General features: G+C 49.5%; 1 protein-coding gene across 2 annotated transcripts in view; it reads left to right on the forward strand.

Moving 5' to 3' along the window:
• Positions 1-19,653, forward strand: part of LOC120313393 (long-chain-fatty-acid--CoA ligase ACSBG2-like) — a 57,861-nt gene that overhangs the window by 16,000 nt on the left and 22,208 nt on the right. Inside the window, exons 2-4 of one of the 2 annotated variants that reach the window (XM_039355293.1) lie at positions 3,867-4,049; positions 16,521-16,570; positions 19,340-19,581. In XM_039355293.1, the coding sequence (XP_039211227.1) occupies positions 3,931-4,049; positions 16,521-16,570; positions 19,340-19,581 (411 nt within the window). In that variant the 5' untranslated portion in view covers positions 3,867-3,930. Of the gene's footprint in view, positions 1-3,866; positions 4,050-14,840; positions 14,971-16,520; positions 16,571-19,339; positions 19,582-19,653 lie in introns of those variants that run through there. The other variant, XM_039355294.1, reaches the window with a different exon arrangement.

Below are 19,653 nucleotides of genomic sequence, written 5' to 3' on the forward strand. Positions count from 1 at the left end.
AGGTGGCTGTTATGTATAAGTTGGGTGGACAAGATCAGAAATGAGGAGGTGATAAGCCACCTGGGAAAGCCAAGGGAAATCATCAAAACAATTAAAAAACGAAAGAATATTTCGGACATGGGATGCGACACTCAGAAAAATACGGCATATTCCATTTAATCCTCCAGGGAGAGATTTATTTATTTTATTTACAAATATTTTTATGCCGCCCAATCCCAAAGGACTCAGGGCGGCGTACAAAGTTAAAAACAGTCATAAAACAATAAAATAAAGCAGTCATACCGCGAGTCCGATCATATCCCGGCCCCCCGGGGACATCAGCCCCAGGCCTGCCGGAACAGGAGAGTTTTAACGGCTTTCTTAAAGGCCGGCAGGGTGGGAGTAGTTCGAACCTCGGGGGGGAAGTTGATTCCACCAGGTTGGAGCCACCACAGAAAAGGCCCTTCCCCGAGGGCCCGCCAGCCGACATTGTCTGGCCGATGGGACCTGAAGGAGGCCCAGTCTATGGGACCTCACCGGTCTCTGGGAACTATGCGGCAGAATGCGGTCCTGGAAGGCCAACGAGGTCCGGGCAGAAGGAGAACACCGTGGCTTCAAAATCTAAGGGAGTGGTTGGGACAAAACTCAGCCGCACTTTTTTGTGCGGCTGCTGACAAAAACAGGATCACCAACGTCCGATAACGGACATGGCACAAGAAGATGACGACGTGGGTCCTGAAGCCTTAGTGGAGCTTCCACGTTCCAAGGCAATCTAGCTGCAAATTCTGCTTGCTTGGCTCTGGGGACCCAAGTAACTTTTTTTTCAAAAAAAAATTTAGTTACACATTAAATGTCTTCCTTAAACAGCGAGCAAGTTTTAAGCTGGCGATGCAACTCCTGCAAAGAGAGAATTTCTCTCTTCTGCAGAGCAAAACCTACAAGAAGGTCTATGGTCCAAGCAGGCTGGAAATTCCCACACCCACCCCTCCTTTTTTTTCTCAAATAAAAACCCCGACACTTGCAAATTCTCCTGGGCCCGGCCTCAATTACTTTTCTCAGCAGAAATGGAAGTTTTTTCTAATCAAGCCAAGCGGAAATCATGTACGGGTTTTCCTCTGCCGGAAGATTGAAATAGGTTGGGGGGGGGAGGGAAGGAGGAAGTTGTGGGTCCATTTGGGGTTGAGGGACGATGGGCTGACGACACGTCACCCGTGGCCAGGCGTGACCTCAAATGGGGGTGCCAGCTTCGCAGAAAGGGGTGTGTGTGGGGGGGGGGGGTGTCTTGAGCAGGCCAGCTGCTTGACCTGATCTGAGAAGAGCAAATGGATGGGCCGTCCCATTTTTTCTTGTGCCTCTCCCTCCGCAGTTTCAACAATGGAGAAATCCAGATGTCAGAAATTCATAAGCAAAAAAACTTTTAGGCTAGAGAATTACGGGTGTTTTTTTTTTTCCTTTCCCACACAAAAAAAGTGGACTGGTTTTTTGAATATTGCAATTTCTGGAGTTCTTCAAAGCTCAATAATAATAATAATAATAATAAAGTTGGAAGGGACCTTGGAGGTCATCAAGTCCAACCCCCTGCTTAGGCAGGAAACCCTATACCATTTCGGACAAATGGCTGTCCTGTCTCTTCTTAAAAACTTCCAGTGTTGGAACATTCACAGCTTCTGGAGGCAGGTTGTTCCACTGGTTAGTTGTTCTAACTGTCAGGAAGTTTCTCCTTAGTTCTAGGTTGCTTCTCTCCTTGACTAGTTTCCATCCGTTGCTTCTTGTCCTGCCTTCAGGTGCTTTGGAGAAAAAGCTTGACTCCCTCTTCTTTATGGCAGCCCCTGAGATACTGGAACGCTGCTATCCTGTCCCCCCTCATCTTTCTCTTCATTAAACTAGACCTATCCAATTCCAGCAACCGTTCCTTATATGTTTTAGCCTCCAGTCCCCTGATCATCTTTGTTGCTCTTCTCTGTACTCTTTCTAGAGTCTCAACATCTTTTTTACATTGTGGTGACCAAAACTGGATGCAGGATTCCAAGGGTGGCCTTACCAAGGCCTTGTAAAGTGGTATTAACCCTTCGCGTGATCCTTTCTCTAGATGCCGCCTTGACGATGTGTTAATCCGGTTGTCTTTGACTCCAGGTAACCACATCAGTGGATTTTCTCTAGCACAGTGTTTCCCAAACTTGACCATTTTAAGGCATGTGGACTTCAACTCCCAGAATTCCACAGCCAGCAACGCTGGCTGTGGAATTCTGGGAGTTGAAGTCCACATGCCTTAAAACGGTCAAGGTTGAGAAACACTGCTCTAGCAAGCTCTTGCCCCTGACCTTCAGGTCTCCCCACCCTGTAAGGGAGCCCATCCCTTCCCTCAGCCTCCTCTTTTTCTTCTCTTTCCTTCCATCTTTCCCAGCGTGATGGGCTCCTCAAAGACTGACCGTGTGCCATCAACTCACACAGGCTCAAGATGGATCTTCTTATCCAAAAAATGAAATTCAGTGTAGAGAAAAGCCAGGTTTTACACTTAGGCAGGAAAAACCAAAGGTACAAGTACAGATGAAACCTGGCTGAAAAACAGTAACTGTGAGAGGGACCTTGGAGTCCTTAGTGGACGATCCCTTAAACGTGAGCCAGCTGTGTGCGGCAGCAGCCAAGGAAACCTAACACAATCCTGGGTTGTATAAACAGAGGCATAGAATCAAGATCACCATGAAATTCTAGTACTGCTTTATAAAGAGCACATGTAGAATGCTGCTTCCAGTTGTGATCGCTGCATTATAAAGAAGATGTTGAGACTCTAGAAAGAGTGCAGAGAAGAGCAACAGAGATGATCAAGAAACTGGAGGCTAAAACACATGAATTGTTGCAAGAATTGCTTCTATCTAGTTTAACGAAGAGAAGGACGAGGGGGGACATGATAGCCGTGTTCCAGTATCTCAGGGGCTGCCGCAAAGAAGAGGGAGTCAAGCTATTCTCCAAAGCGCCTGAAGGCGTGGAAACTAACCAAGGAGAGAAGCAACCTGGAACTAAGGAGAAACTTCCTGACAGTGAGGACAATTAACCAGTGGAACAGCTGGCCACCAGAAGCTGTGGGTGCTTCATCATTGGAGGCTTTTAAGAAGAGACTGGACAGCCATTTGTCTGAAATGGGATAGGATCTCCTGTTTGAGCAGGGGGTTGGACTAGATGACCTCCAAGATCCCTTCCAATTTTATTATCATTATTCCAACATCTCGGGGGCTGCCCCAAAGAAGAAGGAGTCAAGCTTTTCTCCAAAGCCCCTGAATGAAAGACAAGAAGCAACGGATGGAAACTAAATCAGGGGAGAGAAGCAACCTGGAACTAAGGGGAAACTTCCTGACAGTGAGAACAATTAACCAGTGGAACAACCTGCCTCCAGAAGCACTGAATGCTCCAACACTGGAAGTTTTTAAGAAGAGACTGGACAGCCATTTGTCCAAAATGGTGTAGGGTTTCCTGCCTGAGCAGGGGGTTGGACTAGATGACCTACAAGGTCCCTTCTAACTCTGATTCTGGTATTCTGATGGTGGACTAAAGTCTGTGCTGCACGGCAAGACTCATGAAGGGGTTTTCCATTCAGAGGCTTGAGGAATGGGAAAAGAGGTGGGGTGGGTCAACTTTTCATTTATTTTGAGAAGGACACTTTGGGGGGGAACCTTAAGGGTCATCTAGTCCAGCCTTTGCCAACTATCTGGCGACTGCAGATTACAAGCCTCGCCCGTCGGGTACCACGTTTGCAAAAGCAACCGATTTCCGTCTAGAAAGGGTGAATATTTAGAACTTTACTTTCTTTTCCTGTCGCTGTGGGGCTTCCCGCACACCCGGCAGCGAGACGCTGACGCTAAGACGCTGCCTCTTTGAATGTCTCAATCCAGGAGAAGACCTTTTGGCACTTAGAGACGGTCGAAGGGCCTCGTTCCCACGCCAGGCTCGGGCAAGATGGCAGCAGCACCCGCCGTAGTGACCGGATCCCTCCCGGTGGGACCAGCAACACCTCTCTTCTCCGAACCGACCGACGTCTCGCTCAGTGACATTTCGATGGCCGCCTCTTCGCCCAGGTGGGTGAACGCTTGTTCTTTCTTCTGGGGGGGGGCAGCCCAGTGCTTCCTGTCTGCTGCCTCCCACCCACCCAAGGGGAAGACACGTCTTTACTGTGGGGTGTTTGGGCCATTATTATTGGGGGGGGGGTTGGAATTTTATCCCCTGCTGAGATTTGGTAAAACAAGGTTGAAGTTGTTTTGAACTGACTATCCTGGTTTTCTTTTTCTTTTTTTTTTTTTAAAGTTTTTTATTTATAACACAATTAAAACAAAAATGGACATAACGTAACATTCCAGTATATTTATTTTTTAACAGTTTGTTCCTCTTCATACATATAGTTCTTAATCTCTATATATACATACATATTTAGGTCTTTGGTTATTCGGGTTTTCTCCCGCGTCAAATTGGAAGTGTCTTGACGATGTTTCGACGAAGTCCCATTCGTCATCTTCAGGCTGGTGTCTTCGGCTTCGTGCTTCTAGGAGCACGAAGCCAAAAACACCAGCTTGAAGATGACGAATGGGACTTCGTCGAAACGTCGCCAAGACACTTCCAATTTGACGCGGGAGAAAACCCGAATAATCAAAGACCTACATACAAACACCCGCGAAAACCTCAGAAAACAAGCATACATATTTTTCTATACAATACAATACCTAGTTTATTTCTCTATATACTAACATACAGTTATATATATTTCTATCTTAACAGTAGCTTATAACCCGAACAGTCCCCCTTGATTCACACCAATAATAAAATTTGTCCCAGATTTCAAAATAATCTGACTCTGTCTTGTCCTTCATTTCCATTGTGAGCCTGTCCCTATCGGCACACGATAAAATTTTGTATAAAATCTCTTCTTCTGTTGGAGTTTCTTTATTCCTCCAATTTTGTGCATACACCAATCTAGCAGTTGTGAAAAGGTGTAACATCAGGTAGAATATCCCTTTATCGTATTTTTGTGTAGTTATGCCTAATAGGAAGAGTTCTGGTGTTAGCTCTATCTCTATCATTAATATTTCTTCCAGACATTTTTTTTATCTTATTCCAAAAATCACAAGCTTTTGAGCACTCCCACCACATATGGTAATAGGTCCCTATTGCCAATTTACATTTCCAGCATGTAGATGAAAAATTTGGACCAATTTTGGCTAACCTTGTGGGTGGGAGATGCCATCTATAAAACATTTTGTAGAGATTTTCTTTGTAGGATGGGTCCAAGGTGAGCTTCCTGTTTCTTACCCATAATTCTTGCCAGATGTGCAGATCAAAGTTGAGATCAAGATCCCTGCTCCACGTTAACATGGTTTCTTTTACCTGTTCCTCATTGCCTGATCTAACAGATAATGAAATAATAATAATAATAGTAGTAGTAGTAGTAGTAAAGTTGGAAGGGACCTTGGAGGTCATCTAGTCCAACCCCCTGCTCAGGCAGGAAACCCTACACCATTTCGGACAAATGGCTGTCCAGTTTCTTTTTAAAAACCTCCAGTGCTGGAGCATTCACGGCTTCTGGAGGCAGGTAGTTCCACTGGTTAATTGTTCTCACTGTCAGGAAGTTTCTCCTTAGTTCTAGGTTGCTTCTCTCCTTGATGAGTTTCCACCCGTTGCTTCTTGTCCTGCCTTCAGGGGCTTTGGAAAATAGCTTGACTCCCTCTTCTTTGTGGTTTTTTTAATCATTTTATTCTCAGTTCCTAATAATATTTTGTCCAGCCCTGTTGGCTCTATTTTTATGCTTAGCTCTTTTTTTTTTTTTTTTATCTTTCCAATGTCTTGCCTGTAATTGAAGATATGCCCACCATTCTAATTCTGTCCCTTCGTCTTGAAGATTTTTCCTGGATTTCAATTCCCCCTTTCTCGTCTAGTACATTTTTATATGTTATAATTTTCCCTAGTTGTATAAACATCCTGGTTTTCTATCGTGGCTTGCTCAAACCATGCTTCACCCTACATGGGTCAGGCGCGAACGACCAGACCCGGACGGGGTGGAATTCAAAGCACAAATACTCCTCATCTTGCAACAGTTTTGTTTAGTGACTGAAGTTACTGAAAAAAGAGAGTGATAGCCATTTCTCACACTTAACGACTGCTGCAGCGTCCCCACAGTCAGGCGATCGAATATTCAGTCAGCTTGGCAACTGACTCGTAGTTATGACGGTCGCAGGCGTCCCAGAGGGTCACGTGATCCCCTTTGACGACCTTTTTCTGACCAGCCACGTCCGTGGGGAAAAGTCAGATTCGCTGAAGAACCGCGGGAAGAAAGTTCGTGAAATGGGGCAAAACTGTCGCTCAGTAACAGAAGGGTTGGGCTCAGTTTTGGTCGTAACTAGAGGACTTACCTGTACAGGTAGTCATCAGTGCAAGAAGGTAGTGGGGCTTGCGGAGAAGAAGAGGAGGAGGGGGACTGTGGGGGATGCTTAGTGCTCTCTGAGCTTGGTGATTTCCTTGAAGACATTTCATGGCCCAACTAAAGAACATCATCAGTGCTACAAGGGAGTGGGGTTTGCAGAGAGGAGGAAGAGGAGGAGGAGGGAGGAAGAAGAGAAGGGAGGGAGGGAAAAGAGGAAGAAAGAGGACTGTGGGGTCCTCGGGGCTCTCCAAGCTGGGTTGGCTTCCTTGCAGACGTTTCATGACCCAACTAGGGAACGTCATCCGTGCCAGAAGGGAGTGTGAGGTTGGCTCTCCCTTTAGATCAGTGGTTCTCAACCTTTCTAATGCCGCGACCCCATAATACAGTTCCCCATGTTGTGGTGACCCCCAACCACTTATACATCACCGGGTGCCAGGGGCGTGGCCAAAGAAAAGGGGGGGGGAAATGACGGACAGCCTTGTTTGGCGACCCCCCGTGAAATGGTCGTTCGACCCCAAATGGGGTCCCGACCCACAGGTTGAGAACCGCTGCTTTAGATACTAGCAGGTTACCCTGTCAGTATTGGTGGGAGCGTGTTTTGTTTTTCCCTCTTGGCTATTGCTTGTCTGTTTGTCTGGGATTAATCCCCGCTTATCTGATCTTTCCTTTGAGTCCTTGGCTGATTCATTGCCCAACTCCTAGATCACCTGATCAGTGCTGGAGGGGAAGGAGCCATCAATCTTCTTTTGCATCTCTAATCATCCCCGGCCCGTTTTCGGTTGCCCCAGATCTGCCCCACCTTTCGTGAAATATCTCTGGCGTCCGCTGCTCGTTCTTTGACACACCGATTGCAAAAGCTGGTAAAACGGGGCAGAATTCACACGGCTGTCTGTTTCGCTTAGCGATGGGAAATTTCACCTCAATTGTAATTGCTCAATTACAATCCTGTTGTAATGAGGATCCTCAGTAGGGCTGGATTGGGGCTCCCAGTGCTCAAGTGTAGATTTTGGAAATGGGGGGGGCATGCGGGTGGCCTTAACAGCCCACCTCTGGGGGAGCGAGGAGGGTCCTGGTGTAACCTTGATGCTGATACCAGCTGAAGAATAGCCAACAGGTATTCTTTGGTGCCTCCCCCTCAGCTTGGCAGGCAGGTGGGCAGCACCTCAAGGGACGCTAGGTGGGGTGCAGAAAAAGTCCAGTTGGACACGAGACACCTTCCTTTATTCCAGCAAGCAAAGGGCGGGGGGGGGGGGAACAGCTAAATGTCTACGGAGATGCTCAGCCATCCAGGTGATTAGTTATCCCAAAGGTCATAGTTATCCCAACTGGACTTTCTTGTTTTTCCTTTGAAGACGTTTCGCTTCTCATCCCAGAAGCTTCTTCGGCTCTGACTGGATGGTGGGGAAGGGAAGGATTTATACTCCTTGCAGACTGCTGGTCATTTGCCTTCCTTTAGAGAGTCGTTGAGGCCACTTGGAGGTTTGTCTCTGTGTCCTCAGGGTCAGCTGAGGGGTGCAAATGGGGGTGGAGCTTTTTATTTGAAGAAGTTTTGCTTCTTCAGCTCTGACTGGATGGTGGGGAAGGGAAGGATTTATACTCCTTGCAGACTGCTGGTCATTTGCCTTCCTTTAGAGAGTTGTTGAGGCCACTTGGAGGTTTGTCTCTGTGTCCTCAGGGTCAGCTGAGGGGTGCAAATGGGGGTGGAGTCTTTTATTTGAAGAAGTTTTGCTTCTTCAGCTCTGACTGGATGGTGGGGAAGGGAAGGATTTATACTCCTTGCAGACTGCTGGTCATTTGCATTCCTTTAGAGCAGTGGTTCTCAACCTGTGGGCCGCAGGCTGCCATTTTTTTCCCTTTTCCTTAGCTGTGCTGCTCCCTTTTATTCGATTGGCTTTTGAGAGCCAATAGAATAACTCTCTTGAATAGAGTCTAATTCTATTGGCTTTCCAAAGCCAATAGGAATTGTCCAGGCTGTCTCTGCCCTGCTGAGCCTGCCAAAAGTCCCATTCTGCAAACGGTGCTGCACCAGTTGAGTAGTCCTCGACTTACGACCGGTTGAGTAGTCCTCGACTTACGACCAGTTGGGGGTCGCGGCATTAAAAAGGTTGAGAACCATTGCTTTAGAGAGTCGTTGAGGCCACTTGGAGGTTTGTCTCTGTGTCCTCAGGGTCAGCTGAGGGGTGCAAATGGGTGTGGAGTCTTCTTGGAACTGCTGAAAGGACTGTTTTGTGGACTGGAGGTAGATGGTGTCGTATTCCCTCCCCTGCTCCAAGTGGCTTCAACGTCTCCAAAATAAGGCAAATGACCAGCTGTCTGCAACGAGTATAAATCCTTCCACTTCTCGAGAAGCTGAAGAAGCTTCTGGGATGAGAAGCGAAACGTCTTCAAAGAAAAATAAGGAAGTCCAGTTGCCTCCTGAAAACCATCCTCGGGAAAGGGGAGGCTGTTTCCAGGTTGGGCAATGTAATGCACCCCATGCCAGCTGCCCCTTCTTCCCCCATGGGTGCCTTTCTCCATTGGAGGGGGGAAGGGGTCTTTGTACAGACTAAACTGCCTTGGCAGAAGTGCTGGGCCTTGGAGGAATCACACTCCAGCATCAGGAACACTCACTGTGTGTTTGTGTTTTTGACTTTCTGCTTTTGCTCCATCTGCTCAAAACAAGGGGTCCCACCCGTGTGGGGTGCTGGCTTTGTGGCTGCCCCCTACAAGATAGAGGGGTCCAAGGCTCTCTGTTCTCCCTCCGTCCTTCCCTCCCTGTTTACAGTCCAGGGAAAGGTGCTTTGCCAAGGGAGGTGGGCCCGGGTGGCAGAGTCGTGGGAAAGCAAGGGCAGGATTTGGGCACGGTTACCCCACAGCGCCACACATTCCAGCTGGCTCCGTTAGACTCGTCTGTGGTTTGTGGCTTTTCACAAGAAAGCTGCGCAGGTTTTCTAATAAAGGCTGGGGTGTGGCAGCCGAGGTGGCCAGCCCTGTAATTTGGGATAATGGCCTCCAGTGACAATCTTGTGGCAACCCAGCATTTGTGGCTTGCGAATTGCAGGGTGTGGCTCGGCGGGGAGGAACTGGCGAAACGTAGGAAGACGAATCTGCACAGTTATCCGTGGAAGCCAGCTAGTCTCCGTCGGTTGTGACGTGGGGAAGGGGGCTTGGAGACCGCCTGGCCCCCTTCTCCACGTCACAACCGACAGAGACACCCAGGCCCTTGCCAAGCCATGTCTTATTTCGCAAATTCCTGCTCCATGCCAGGGTCAAGACAACTTTCAAAGCCAGCTGGCAAGACCCATAATGCTCGGCTAGAGAAGACCCAACGGTTCTTTCAGAAGAGGAGGGGGCGGGTGTCGATGTAAGACGCTAAGAAAAAGACCCAGGCATGTCTTCAGCAGGATACAGCTTGACAAACCCTGAGTTTATTGCTTCTTATATACTTGTTACATACATAGGCTTTACCATTAAATGCTGACATTTTACATTCATAAGTTTAACCATGAGATGCTGACATAAAAGTTTCTTCATTGGAAAATTCCTTCGTATAAGCAACTACTTTCTAGTAACACATTACGTGGTCAAAGACCAGCTAAGAACAAAGACAGGTAGATCAAAAGGAGAAAGAACTGACAAAGACAGGAAGAGATAGGAAGCAACTTAAGCATATTATCTGTTTAGGTAGGTGAGGCATTAAGTCAAAAGGGGATGACCTTCTGGCTGCTTCATTGGGACGAAGGGTATCAAAAGATTATGAGGTTTGTGGGGGGGAAAGCAGGGCAGTTTGCTGCGCGTGCATTTCCCCCCACATGTCGAGCATTCCTCCCTACCTCAGTTTCCCTTTGGCGTCCCCGACAGAGCACAAAGACGTGGACAAGTGTCTCCTTTAAGCCACGTTTGGCCATTTCCTTCTCTGTCCTACGCTGGAGGGGTTAAAACCGGTCTCTCTGGGGGAACAGGCCAAGCGAGTAGCCAAAGACCTAAGGCACTGGTTCGCTTTTCTTTTCAGATTTTTTAAGATCTGTGCGGAACCATTGGGCAAATAAAACGCTTGGGTGTTGGGATTATGCCTGACCAAGGTAGGGAAGGCAGGAGTTAAATCTCTGGACCAGAAGTGGTTCAGATAAAGCCCCGTTCAACACCTGGAATACCTGCATCCAGTTTTGTTCACCACATTGCAAAAAAGGTGTTGAGACTTTGGAAAAAGTGCAGAGAAGAGCAACTAAGAGGATCAAAGGCCTGGAGACTAAAACATACGAAGAACGGCTGCGGGAATTGGGTTTGGCCAGTCTAGAGAAAAGAAGGACCAGGGGGGACATGATAGCAGAATTCCAGTATTTGAGGGGCTGCCACAATGAGGAGGGGGGTTCAACCTATTCTCCAAAACACCAGAGGGCAGGACGAGAAGCAACGGATGGAAACTAAAGGAGAGAAGCAACCTGGAATTAAGGAGAAAGTTCCTAACAGTGAGAATAATTAACCAGTGGAACTCCTTGCCTCCAGAAGTTATGGGTGCTCCAACACTGGAGGTTTTTAAGAAGAGACTGGACAGCCATTTGTCTGAAATGGTATAGGTTCTCCTGCTTGAGCAGGGGGCTGGACTAGAAGACCTCCAAGGTCCCTTCCAGCTCTATTCTGAACTGAATTTTCCTAATTGTCACCTGAAACCCACTGCCTCAAAATCTGAAGCCCGTATTTTTAGGACCTGCCTCCCAGGTGGAAGAGAAGCGATACTCCTGCTCTGGGAAGCAGATCCTACTTGGTGCTTTAGTTCCTTTTTCTATCCACATCAGCCAGAAAGTCCCTTCCTTCCAGCTGCTATTATGGGTTCCACCTCAGTTCCTTTGTCCTTCCTACAAACTCATTTTTCCATGGAAGCCATAGCTCTTTGGATAATAATAATAGTAGTAGTAGTAGTAGTAAAGTTGGAAGGGACCTTGGAGGTCATCTAGTCCAACCCCCTGCTCAGGCAGGAAACCCTAGACCATTTCGGACAAACGGCTGTCCAGTCTCTTCTTAAAAACTTCCAGTGTTGGAGCATTCACCACTTCTGGAGGCAGGTTCCACTGGTTAATTGTTCTCACTGTCAGGAAGTTTCTCCTTAGTTAAGGTGACCAACCGTCCTCCTTTTGGCAGGACAGTCCTCCTTTTGTGAGTTCTGTCCTCCCTCGAAAATGTCCTCCTAAATGTTCTCTTTTTCTATATTTGAAGACTTATCTGCAGGGCTTTTTTTCCCTCATTGAACGCCCAGAAAGCGTTCCGGGACCTTTTTTTGATGGTTTTTTTCAACTTTTGCCTGAGCTGTGCTACTCCCCCTATTGGCTTTCGAAAGTCAATAGGAATTGCTGCTGAGCGCGCCAAAACACCCAGGCGACAAACTTTGCACGTGTAAGTTGCAGGAACTTTGCACCCCTCACTGCTACCCAACTACACCATCTCTTACTTAGTTCCGCAGATAGCTGGAGGAGACTGGAGCGGTAAGTTTCTCTTGATGTTCCCTGTTCGGTTCTACACGGGGATGCATAGGGTAGGCGGTGGTGCTGGGGGGTGGCTGCAGGGCCGGAGCCAGCATGGCTGGTGCTTTGCGAGCCACGGGGCCGGCTCTACGGGGATGCGCAGGGTGGGCAGTGGTGCTGGGGGGCGGCTGGGGAGACAGCCGCAGGGCCAGAGCCGGAGCAGCTGGTGCTTTGCCTTTGCGAGCTGTGGGGCCGGCTCTACGGGGATGCGCAGGGTGGGCGGTGGTGCTGGGGGGCGGCTCAGGGCCGGAGCTGGCTCGGCTGGTGCTTTGCGAGCCGTGGGGCCGGCTCTCCATGGCAGGGCAGTGGTGCTGGCGGGGCAGCTGTGGGTGGGGGCGTGGCGGGCAGTTGACCTTCCATGGGCCGCGCCAGCTGGTGGTCTACGCAGTGCTGACCTGCGCTGCCACCACCTCACCCCGCGCATCTACGTGGCCATCCTGGAGTGCCTGGCTCACAACACCTGCCTCCGCCGCCCACCCCCGCGCAGTCCAGCCATGTAGATTTTTGGACAAGTGAGAAATCAAGATTGAATGTTGATACTCTAGCTGCAGCACTTGCCGTAAAATTCAATATGAAGGATATTTCTTGTTCAGATATGTCCAATATATTGTTAGAAGATGATACATTGACAAAAAATATTCATTCAATGGGAAAGTACTCATTTAAATAATTAATAGGCATGTAAGCATAATTACAATATAAAATGTTATTGTTACAAATGTTTTTTATTATGCATTGATCATATTATAGTGTATTCTGTATTATTGTTGCAATAAGTACAATGTTTCTTTTATTTACGATATTTTTTTCTTCAATTTATTCGTGTCCTCCTTTTTGTTGTAAAAAAGTTGGTCACCTTATCTTAGTTCCAGGTTGCTTCTCTCTTTGGTTAGTTTCCATCCGTTTTTTCTTGTCCTGCCTTCAGGTGCTTTCGAGAATAGCTTGACTCCCTCTTCTTTGGGGCAGCCCCTGAGATACTGGAAGACTGCTATCATGTCCCCCCTCGTCCTTCTCTTCGTTAAACTAGACATACCCAATTCCAGCAACCGTTCTTTATATGTTTTAGCCTCCAGTTCCCTAATCATCTTAGTTGCTCTTCTCTGTACTCTTTCTAGAGTCTCAATATCTTTTTTACATCGTGGTGACCAAAACTGGATGCAGGATTCCAAGTGTGGCCTTACCAAGGCATTGAAGAGTGGTATTAATACTTCACGTGATCTTGATTCTATCCCTCTGTTAATGCAGCCTAGCACTGTGTTGGCCTTTTGGCAGCTGCAGCACACTGCTGGCTCATATTTAGGTGATTGTCTACTAGGACTCTGAGGTCCCTCTCACAGTTACTACTATTGAGCATGGTGCCACCTATGCTGTACTTGTGCATTTGGTTTTTCTTGCCTAAATGTAGAACCTTGCTTTTTTCACCATTGAATTTCATTTTGTTAGATAGCACCCAGGGTTCAAGTCCTTGCTCTTAGGCTTCCTGCGTTTGTCGGAGTTTCTCTTAATCTTCAGCTCAATCGAAGCTGCCCCCTCTTTTTAACTGAAAAGGCACAGAGTAATTTTGGGGGGAACTTTCCAGGCTTCCTTTCTTTTTCTTTGACTTCCATCCCAGGGGATCCTTGCGAGGGTTTCCGTACCCTGGTTGAAACGAACTCTTCCCAAATCTAGCAGGAGTTACGTCTACAGAGTTGAGAATCGAGAAATCCCAGAATGACATAACGAACCATTTTGCAGAGCCCCAGTTTTTAGCTAGCGAGGTTGGGGACGAGGACGAGAGTCCCAGTTAAAAAGAGCAGAAGTGAAAGATGGGGTGTAAAGCAAATTCAACATAGATTGAGCCCGTCTTTGCAATTAGATTTTAATAAGAGACGGGGAGGGAGGATGGATGGATGGATGGATGGATGGATGGATGGAAGGAAGGAAGGAAGGAAAGGAAGGAAGGAAGGAAGGAAGGAAGGAAGGAAGGAAGGAAGGAAGGAAGGAAGGAAGGAAGGAAGGACTCCAAAAAGAGTACAGAGGAGAGTAACAAAGATGATTAGGGGACTGGAGGCTAAAGCATATAAGGAACGGTTGCTGGAATTGGGTATGTCTAGTTTAATGAAGAGAAGGACGAGGGGGGACAGGATAGCAGTCTTCCAGTATCTCAGGGGCTGCCCCAAAGAAGAGGGAGTCAAGCTATTTTCCAAAGCGCCTGAAGGCAGGACAAGAAGCAACGGGTGGAAACTAATCAAGGAGAGAAGCAACCTAGAACTAAGGAGAAACTTCCTGACAGTGAGAACAATTAACAAGGGGAACAACCTGCCTCCAGAAGCGGTGAATGCTCCAACACTGGAAGTTTTAAAGAAGAGACTGGACAGCCATCTGTCTGAAATGGTGTAGGGTTTCCTGCCTGAGCAGGGGGTTGGACTAGATAACCTCCAAGGTCCCTTCCAACTTTATTATTATTATTATTATTATTATTATTATTATTAGAAAAGGGAGGAAGGAGAGAGATGGGAGGGAGGGGACGAAAGAAGGAAGGGAAAAGGAGAAAGGGAGGGAGGGAGAAAAGGAAGGAGGTGAAAAGGAGGGAGGACGGCTGGATCTGAACGGTCTCCGAAGCGGCGTGATTTCAGTGGGGCCGGCGATTTTGGGCAGAACTCGCACCCGGGAGCCTTGAAGAAGCCAGCGAATGCTGCATCGACGTGGTCGCCAGAAGGGCTCCCGAAGAAGCGGGTTTGGCATCGGGGGGGTCCCTTGCCCCCGATAGAAACCAGGCCTGCTCGGCTGCTCCTTTGCCTGCTGTCGCCCAGGGCAGCCCACGCCCGCCCTGTCCCCGGCACGGGCAGAACCCCGGGCCCTGGCGCTGCGGGTGAGGTCACAAGCAGCCCTTCCGGAACCCTGGGGCTGGCAGAAGCGGCAGCCCCTCGCCGCAGGGGGCACCCTCCGGCCTGGAGGCAGGGAGTGGGTGCCCTTTTGGGGAGCAGGGGGCTCTCCGGAAGACCCCCTCCTCGCAGCCCCCACCAAGCCCAACCCCAAAAGATGCCACAGGACAAGGGGGACGCAATTGGGCGACCTGGCGCGGGAGAGGAATAACTAAGCAGGTGCCAGGTGCGTCTCTGGGGGGGGGGGATTGCGTTTGCGGGTGGATGTTAGAAGCCTGGCTGCCACTGCTCAGTCCAGAGAGGGCAGAAAGTGGGGCTTTGTGTGTGTGTGTGTGTGTGTGTGTGTGTGTGTGTGTGTGTAGGGGTGTCAGGAGGGACAGGGTGGAGGGGGCAAGGGGACAGTGGCTTGCCTTAGGGCAGGGGTAGGCAACCTTGGCTCTTTTCTCTCATGGATTTCAACTCCCAGAATTCCTGAGCCAGCCATGCTGAGGGGAAAGGGAGAGGTTTCCAAGCTGAGCCAGGCTGGCTCAGGAATTCTGGGAGTTGAAGTCCACGAGTCATGAGGGGGCCATAGTTCCCCCATGTTGGCTCAGGGATTCTGGGAGTTGAAGTCCATGAGTCATGAAGGGGCCAAAGTTCCCCCATGCTGTCTCAGGAATTCTGGGAGTTGAAGTCCACAAATATGAAGGGGCCATAATTCCCCCATGCTGGCTCAGGAATTCTGGGAGTTGAAGTCCACGAGTCATGAAGGGGCCATAATTCCCCCGTACTGGCTCAGGAATTCTGGGAGTTGAAGTCCGCAAGTCATGAGGGGGCCATAGTTCCCCCATGCTGGCTCAGGAATTCTGGGAGTTGAAGTCCATGAGTCATGAAGGGGCCAAAGTTCCCCCATGCTGGCTCAGGAATTCTGGGAGTTGAAGTCCACAAGTCACGAGGGGGCCATAGTTCCCCCATGCTGGCTCAGGAATTCTGGGAGTTGAAGTCCACGCGTCATCAAAGAGCCAAGGTTGCCTACCCCTCCCTGCCTTAGGGGGCAGAATTCTCCCCTGACATCTGGGTCAGGACCCACCCGACCCAGAGGCCTCATTCCAGAGTCTCCGCTCCAAGTCAGAAGATTGAGAGATGGTCCTGGTGGAATAACTCAAGTTGCAAGGGGCCTTGGAGGCCATCTAGTCCAACCCCCTTCTCAAGCTGGCGACCCTATGCCATTCCAGACAAGCGGCCGTCCAGTCTCTTCTTGAAAAGCCCCCAGTGATGGAGCGCCCGCGACTTCCGGAGGCAAGCGGCTCCACTGATTCATTAGCGGAGTGACAATGTGGGAAGGGACCTTGGAGGTCTTCTAGTCCAGCCCCCCCTCCTCGCCGAGGCACGAAACCATATCCCATTCCAGACAAATGGTTGTCCGATCTCTCCTTAAAAAGCTTCCAGGGATGAAGCGCCCACAGCCTCTGAAGGAGAACCGTCCACTTTTGGGGGTGCCTCTCTGCATCCCCCCCCCGAAATAGCCTGCTCACAAGGGCCCTGCCCCAGCCCTGGTGGCTGGCAGGTGGGCCAGGCGAGGCTGGATCCTGAGCAAGCTGTCGGGAGAGGCCTTATCCCAGTTTGGAGGCACGGAGTCCTGAAGAGGGGGGGGGGATTCTGCCATTTGGGAGGGGGGAAATTAAGCTGGGAACCTGGCACAGGCTCACCCCGGGGATCCTGGGAAAAAAAAACCCCAATTTCCTTTCGCTCCTGGAGGACAAACGGTCTGACTTCCTCCCTTTGGTTTCCCTGCAGCCCTCAGAAGCAGCCGCCCGTCAATGAGCCGGACGCCAAGATGTCCAAAGGTAGGAAAACGGGATGGGAGACCACCAGGAGATCCAGGCATACCCGGCAGGCATGGTTTAGCACAGCACGTCTCGGCCTTAGCCACTTTTAGGCGCAGTAAGCACAGGTAGTCCTCGACGTACGGCCACAATGGAGCCCAGAATGTTTGCCGCTAAGCGAGACGTTGGCTAAGTGAGCTTTGCCCCATTTTACGACTTCTTTCGCCACAGTGTTCGTTAAGTGGCCACGGCCGTTGTTCAGTTAGTAACACGGGGGCCGTGGGAAGCTGCCTCCCCCACTGATTTAGCTTTGCGGAAGGTCGGAAAAAAAGGGGGAATCACCCGATCCCAGGACTCTGTGATCGTCATAAACGTGAGTCAATTGCCAAGTGTGTCTCAGTTTGCATCATGTGGCCGTGGGGGGGGGGAGAACACCACAACGGTTATAAGTGTGAAAAATGATCGTAAGTCACTTTTTTGTTGCCATTGTAACTTTGAACGGTCACTAAACGAACCGTTGTAAATCAAGGACCACTTAGAAAGGGGACGAAACACTTGGGAAGAAGGGAGAGAAGCTGTCGGGCTGGGATTAAGGCCCCCCTACTTAATTTAGCAGACCGAGGGTCCCATGCCGACTGGAGGGCTGTGGGAATTGAGGCCGGGCTGCGTTCAGTCACCCCCAGACTACTTTTGTGGTGGAGCAAAGCTGCCTTCGGGGCTCCGTCTGCAAGCGCTTTTTCCTTCTGCACCATGAGGACTGGCGCCTTGCTGTTCCGTTTTTGAGGGAAAGGACCGTTGCTCGGCACAGCCGATGGTCTTTTTAGCTGGAAGGTCCCCTCCAGGCTCCCTCCCCAGGAAGGCAGCGGGAAGCGGGAAATTAGAACATGGAACATACAGTTAGTCCTCGACTTAACAACGCTTTGTTTAGTGACCGAAGTTACAACGGCAATAAAAAAAAACAACTTATGACCGTTTTTCCACACTTCAGGACCGTGGCAGTATCCCCCCCCCCCACGGTCATGTGATCAAAATTCAGACGATTGGCAATTGACTCCTATTTACGACGGTCGCAGCATCCCGGGGGAGGGGGCGTCACGTGATCCCCTTCTGCGCCCTTCTGACACGCGAAGTCAGTGGGAAAGCCCGATTTGCTTAACAACCGTGTCACTAATTTCACTTGTTTCCGACAGATGAAACTCTTCAAAGAACTTCGAGGCATTGTTTACCTTAAAGAATCTTTATTTGAGTAGCAACGCATCCGCACGTTCACAGGCCAGAGCCGAAATCTGAATTCCCCTCCCCTGAGCACCTAGTATCAAAGCACAATTCCCTCCTCCAGTTACCAGTCATAAATCCCACTCTCCAATTGGTTTGAAATGCAGGCTTTCCACCCAGTTCTTCAACCCGCCATGTCTTATCACCTCTTATTACAAACAGCCTTGGTTCTCCCCATTATAGAGTATCGTTTTGTCTAACTAATCTCCCCTGCACATTCCTCCTCCTCTCCCCCTTCTTCTTCTTGTGCAGTGTTTCTCGACCTTGACCATTTTAAGGCATGTGGACTTCAATTCCCAGAATTCCACAGCCAGCATTGCTGGCTGTGGAATTCTGGGAGTTGAAGTCCACATGCCTTAAAATGGTCAAGGTTGAGAAACACTGTTCTTGTGCCATATCCATTATCGGACGTTGGCGATCACGTTGGCGATCCCGTTTTTATCTGCAGCTGCACGAAAAAGGGCTGCTGAGTTTTGTCCCAACCAGTCCCTTCGATTTTGAAGCCACGGTGTCCTGCCTGGGCCTCATTGGCCTTCCATCTTTCCCTGGAGGATTAAACGGAGCATGCCGTTTTTTTTTGGGTGTCGCATCCCATGTCGGAAATATTCTAATTTTCGTTTTTTAATTGTTTTGATGATTTCCCTGGGCTTTCCCAGGCGGCTGATCCCCTCCTCGTTTCTGATCTTGTCAGCCCAGCTTCTACGTAACGGTCGCCTGTCAATCCACATTTCAAATGCTTCTAGTCTCTTCAGGTGGCCTTCTGTCAGAGACCAAGTCTCTGCTCCATAGAGCAGGATAGGAAAAATATATAGGAAAAATATATCCTCCCCCCCCCCAGTATCATCTAATTCTAACTCTTAAGAGTAAAACATAAAAGTAAAGGAAAATGGCTGCATCTTCATATGTTGCCAAAGCAAGACCATCCGATGTTCACAGCGTTGACATTAACAACTGTAGTGATTCGCTTCACGACTGTGGCAACAGAGGTTGTAAACGGGGGGGGGGGCAAAATCCGCTTAGCCACTGAAATTAGGGGGCTGATGTGGTTCCGGCTAATGAAACATTCCAAAGAATTTCCGGGCATTGATTTTCCTAAAAGTCTTTTATTGTTACAAAATGTCGCCACAGGCACAACGGAGGGATGCTAGGATCTAAGTTCTCTTCCTCTGAGCAGTTCAATTATCAGCCTGTTCCCTCCCTAAATTAGCCCTCATACCTCACATTATCCAATTAGTGTGAAGGTCAAAGGTTCCCTTCTTCTCTCTTTCCCGGGCTTTACCCCCAACCCCCCTTCTGCTCTGTATTAACCCCATATTTACCAGACAATTCTGCATATTGTCAAAAGCAAGAATATACAATATTTGCAGCGTTGACAGGGGCTCCGTTGCTGAGCGAAGCCTGGCCTGTGACGGGTTGGGTGGGTGGGAGGGAAGGAACCGTTCCGGAAACCGGGAAGCCTTTTCCTTCTTCCGACCGTCAGTGCAAGGAGAGGGCCTTCTTCCTGCTCCCCTCCAGGGCCGGTCTCCGGGGCCGGGCCTCTGTGGACCACCAAGCGTGACGGAGAGGTCAAGCTGCGCCTGGACGAGAGCGGCATCGGCGCCGAGGACCCCATCACCGTCCACGATCTCTTCCTGGCCTCCGTGGAGAAGTACGGCAACTTCCCGGCGCTGTCTTGGAAGAAGAAGGGCCGCTGGTCCCAACTGACCTTCCGGCAGTACTACGGGGAGTGCCGCAAGACCGCCAAGAGCTTCCTCAAGGTCTGGGCGGGGGGGGGAGAATTGGGGAAGGGAGGGGGGTTTCTGCACTGCACCGCTTTCAGTTCACAACAG

This window comes from Crotalus tigris, unplaced genomic scaffold, assembly GCF_016545835.1.
Source record: "Crotalus tigris isolate CLP2741 ecotype Arizona unplaced genomic scaffold, ASM1654583v1 scf7180000018656.1905471916:244674, whole genome shotgun sequence".
In the NCBI taxonomy this organism is placed as follows: Eukaryota; Metazoa; Chordata; class Lepidosauria; order Squamata; family Viperidae; genus Crotalus; species Crotalus tigris.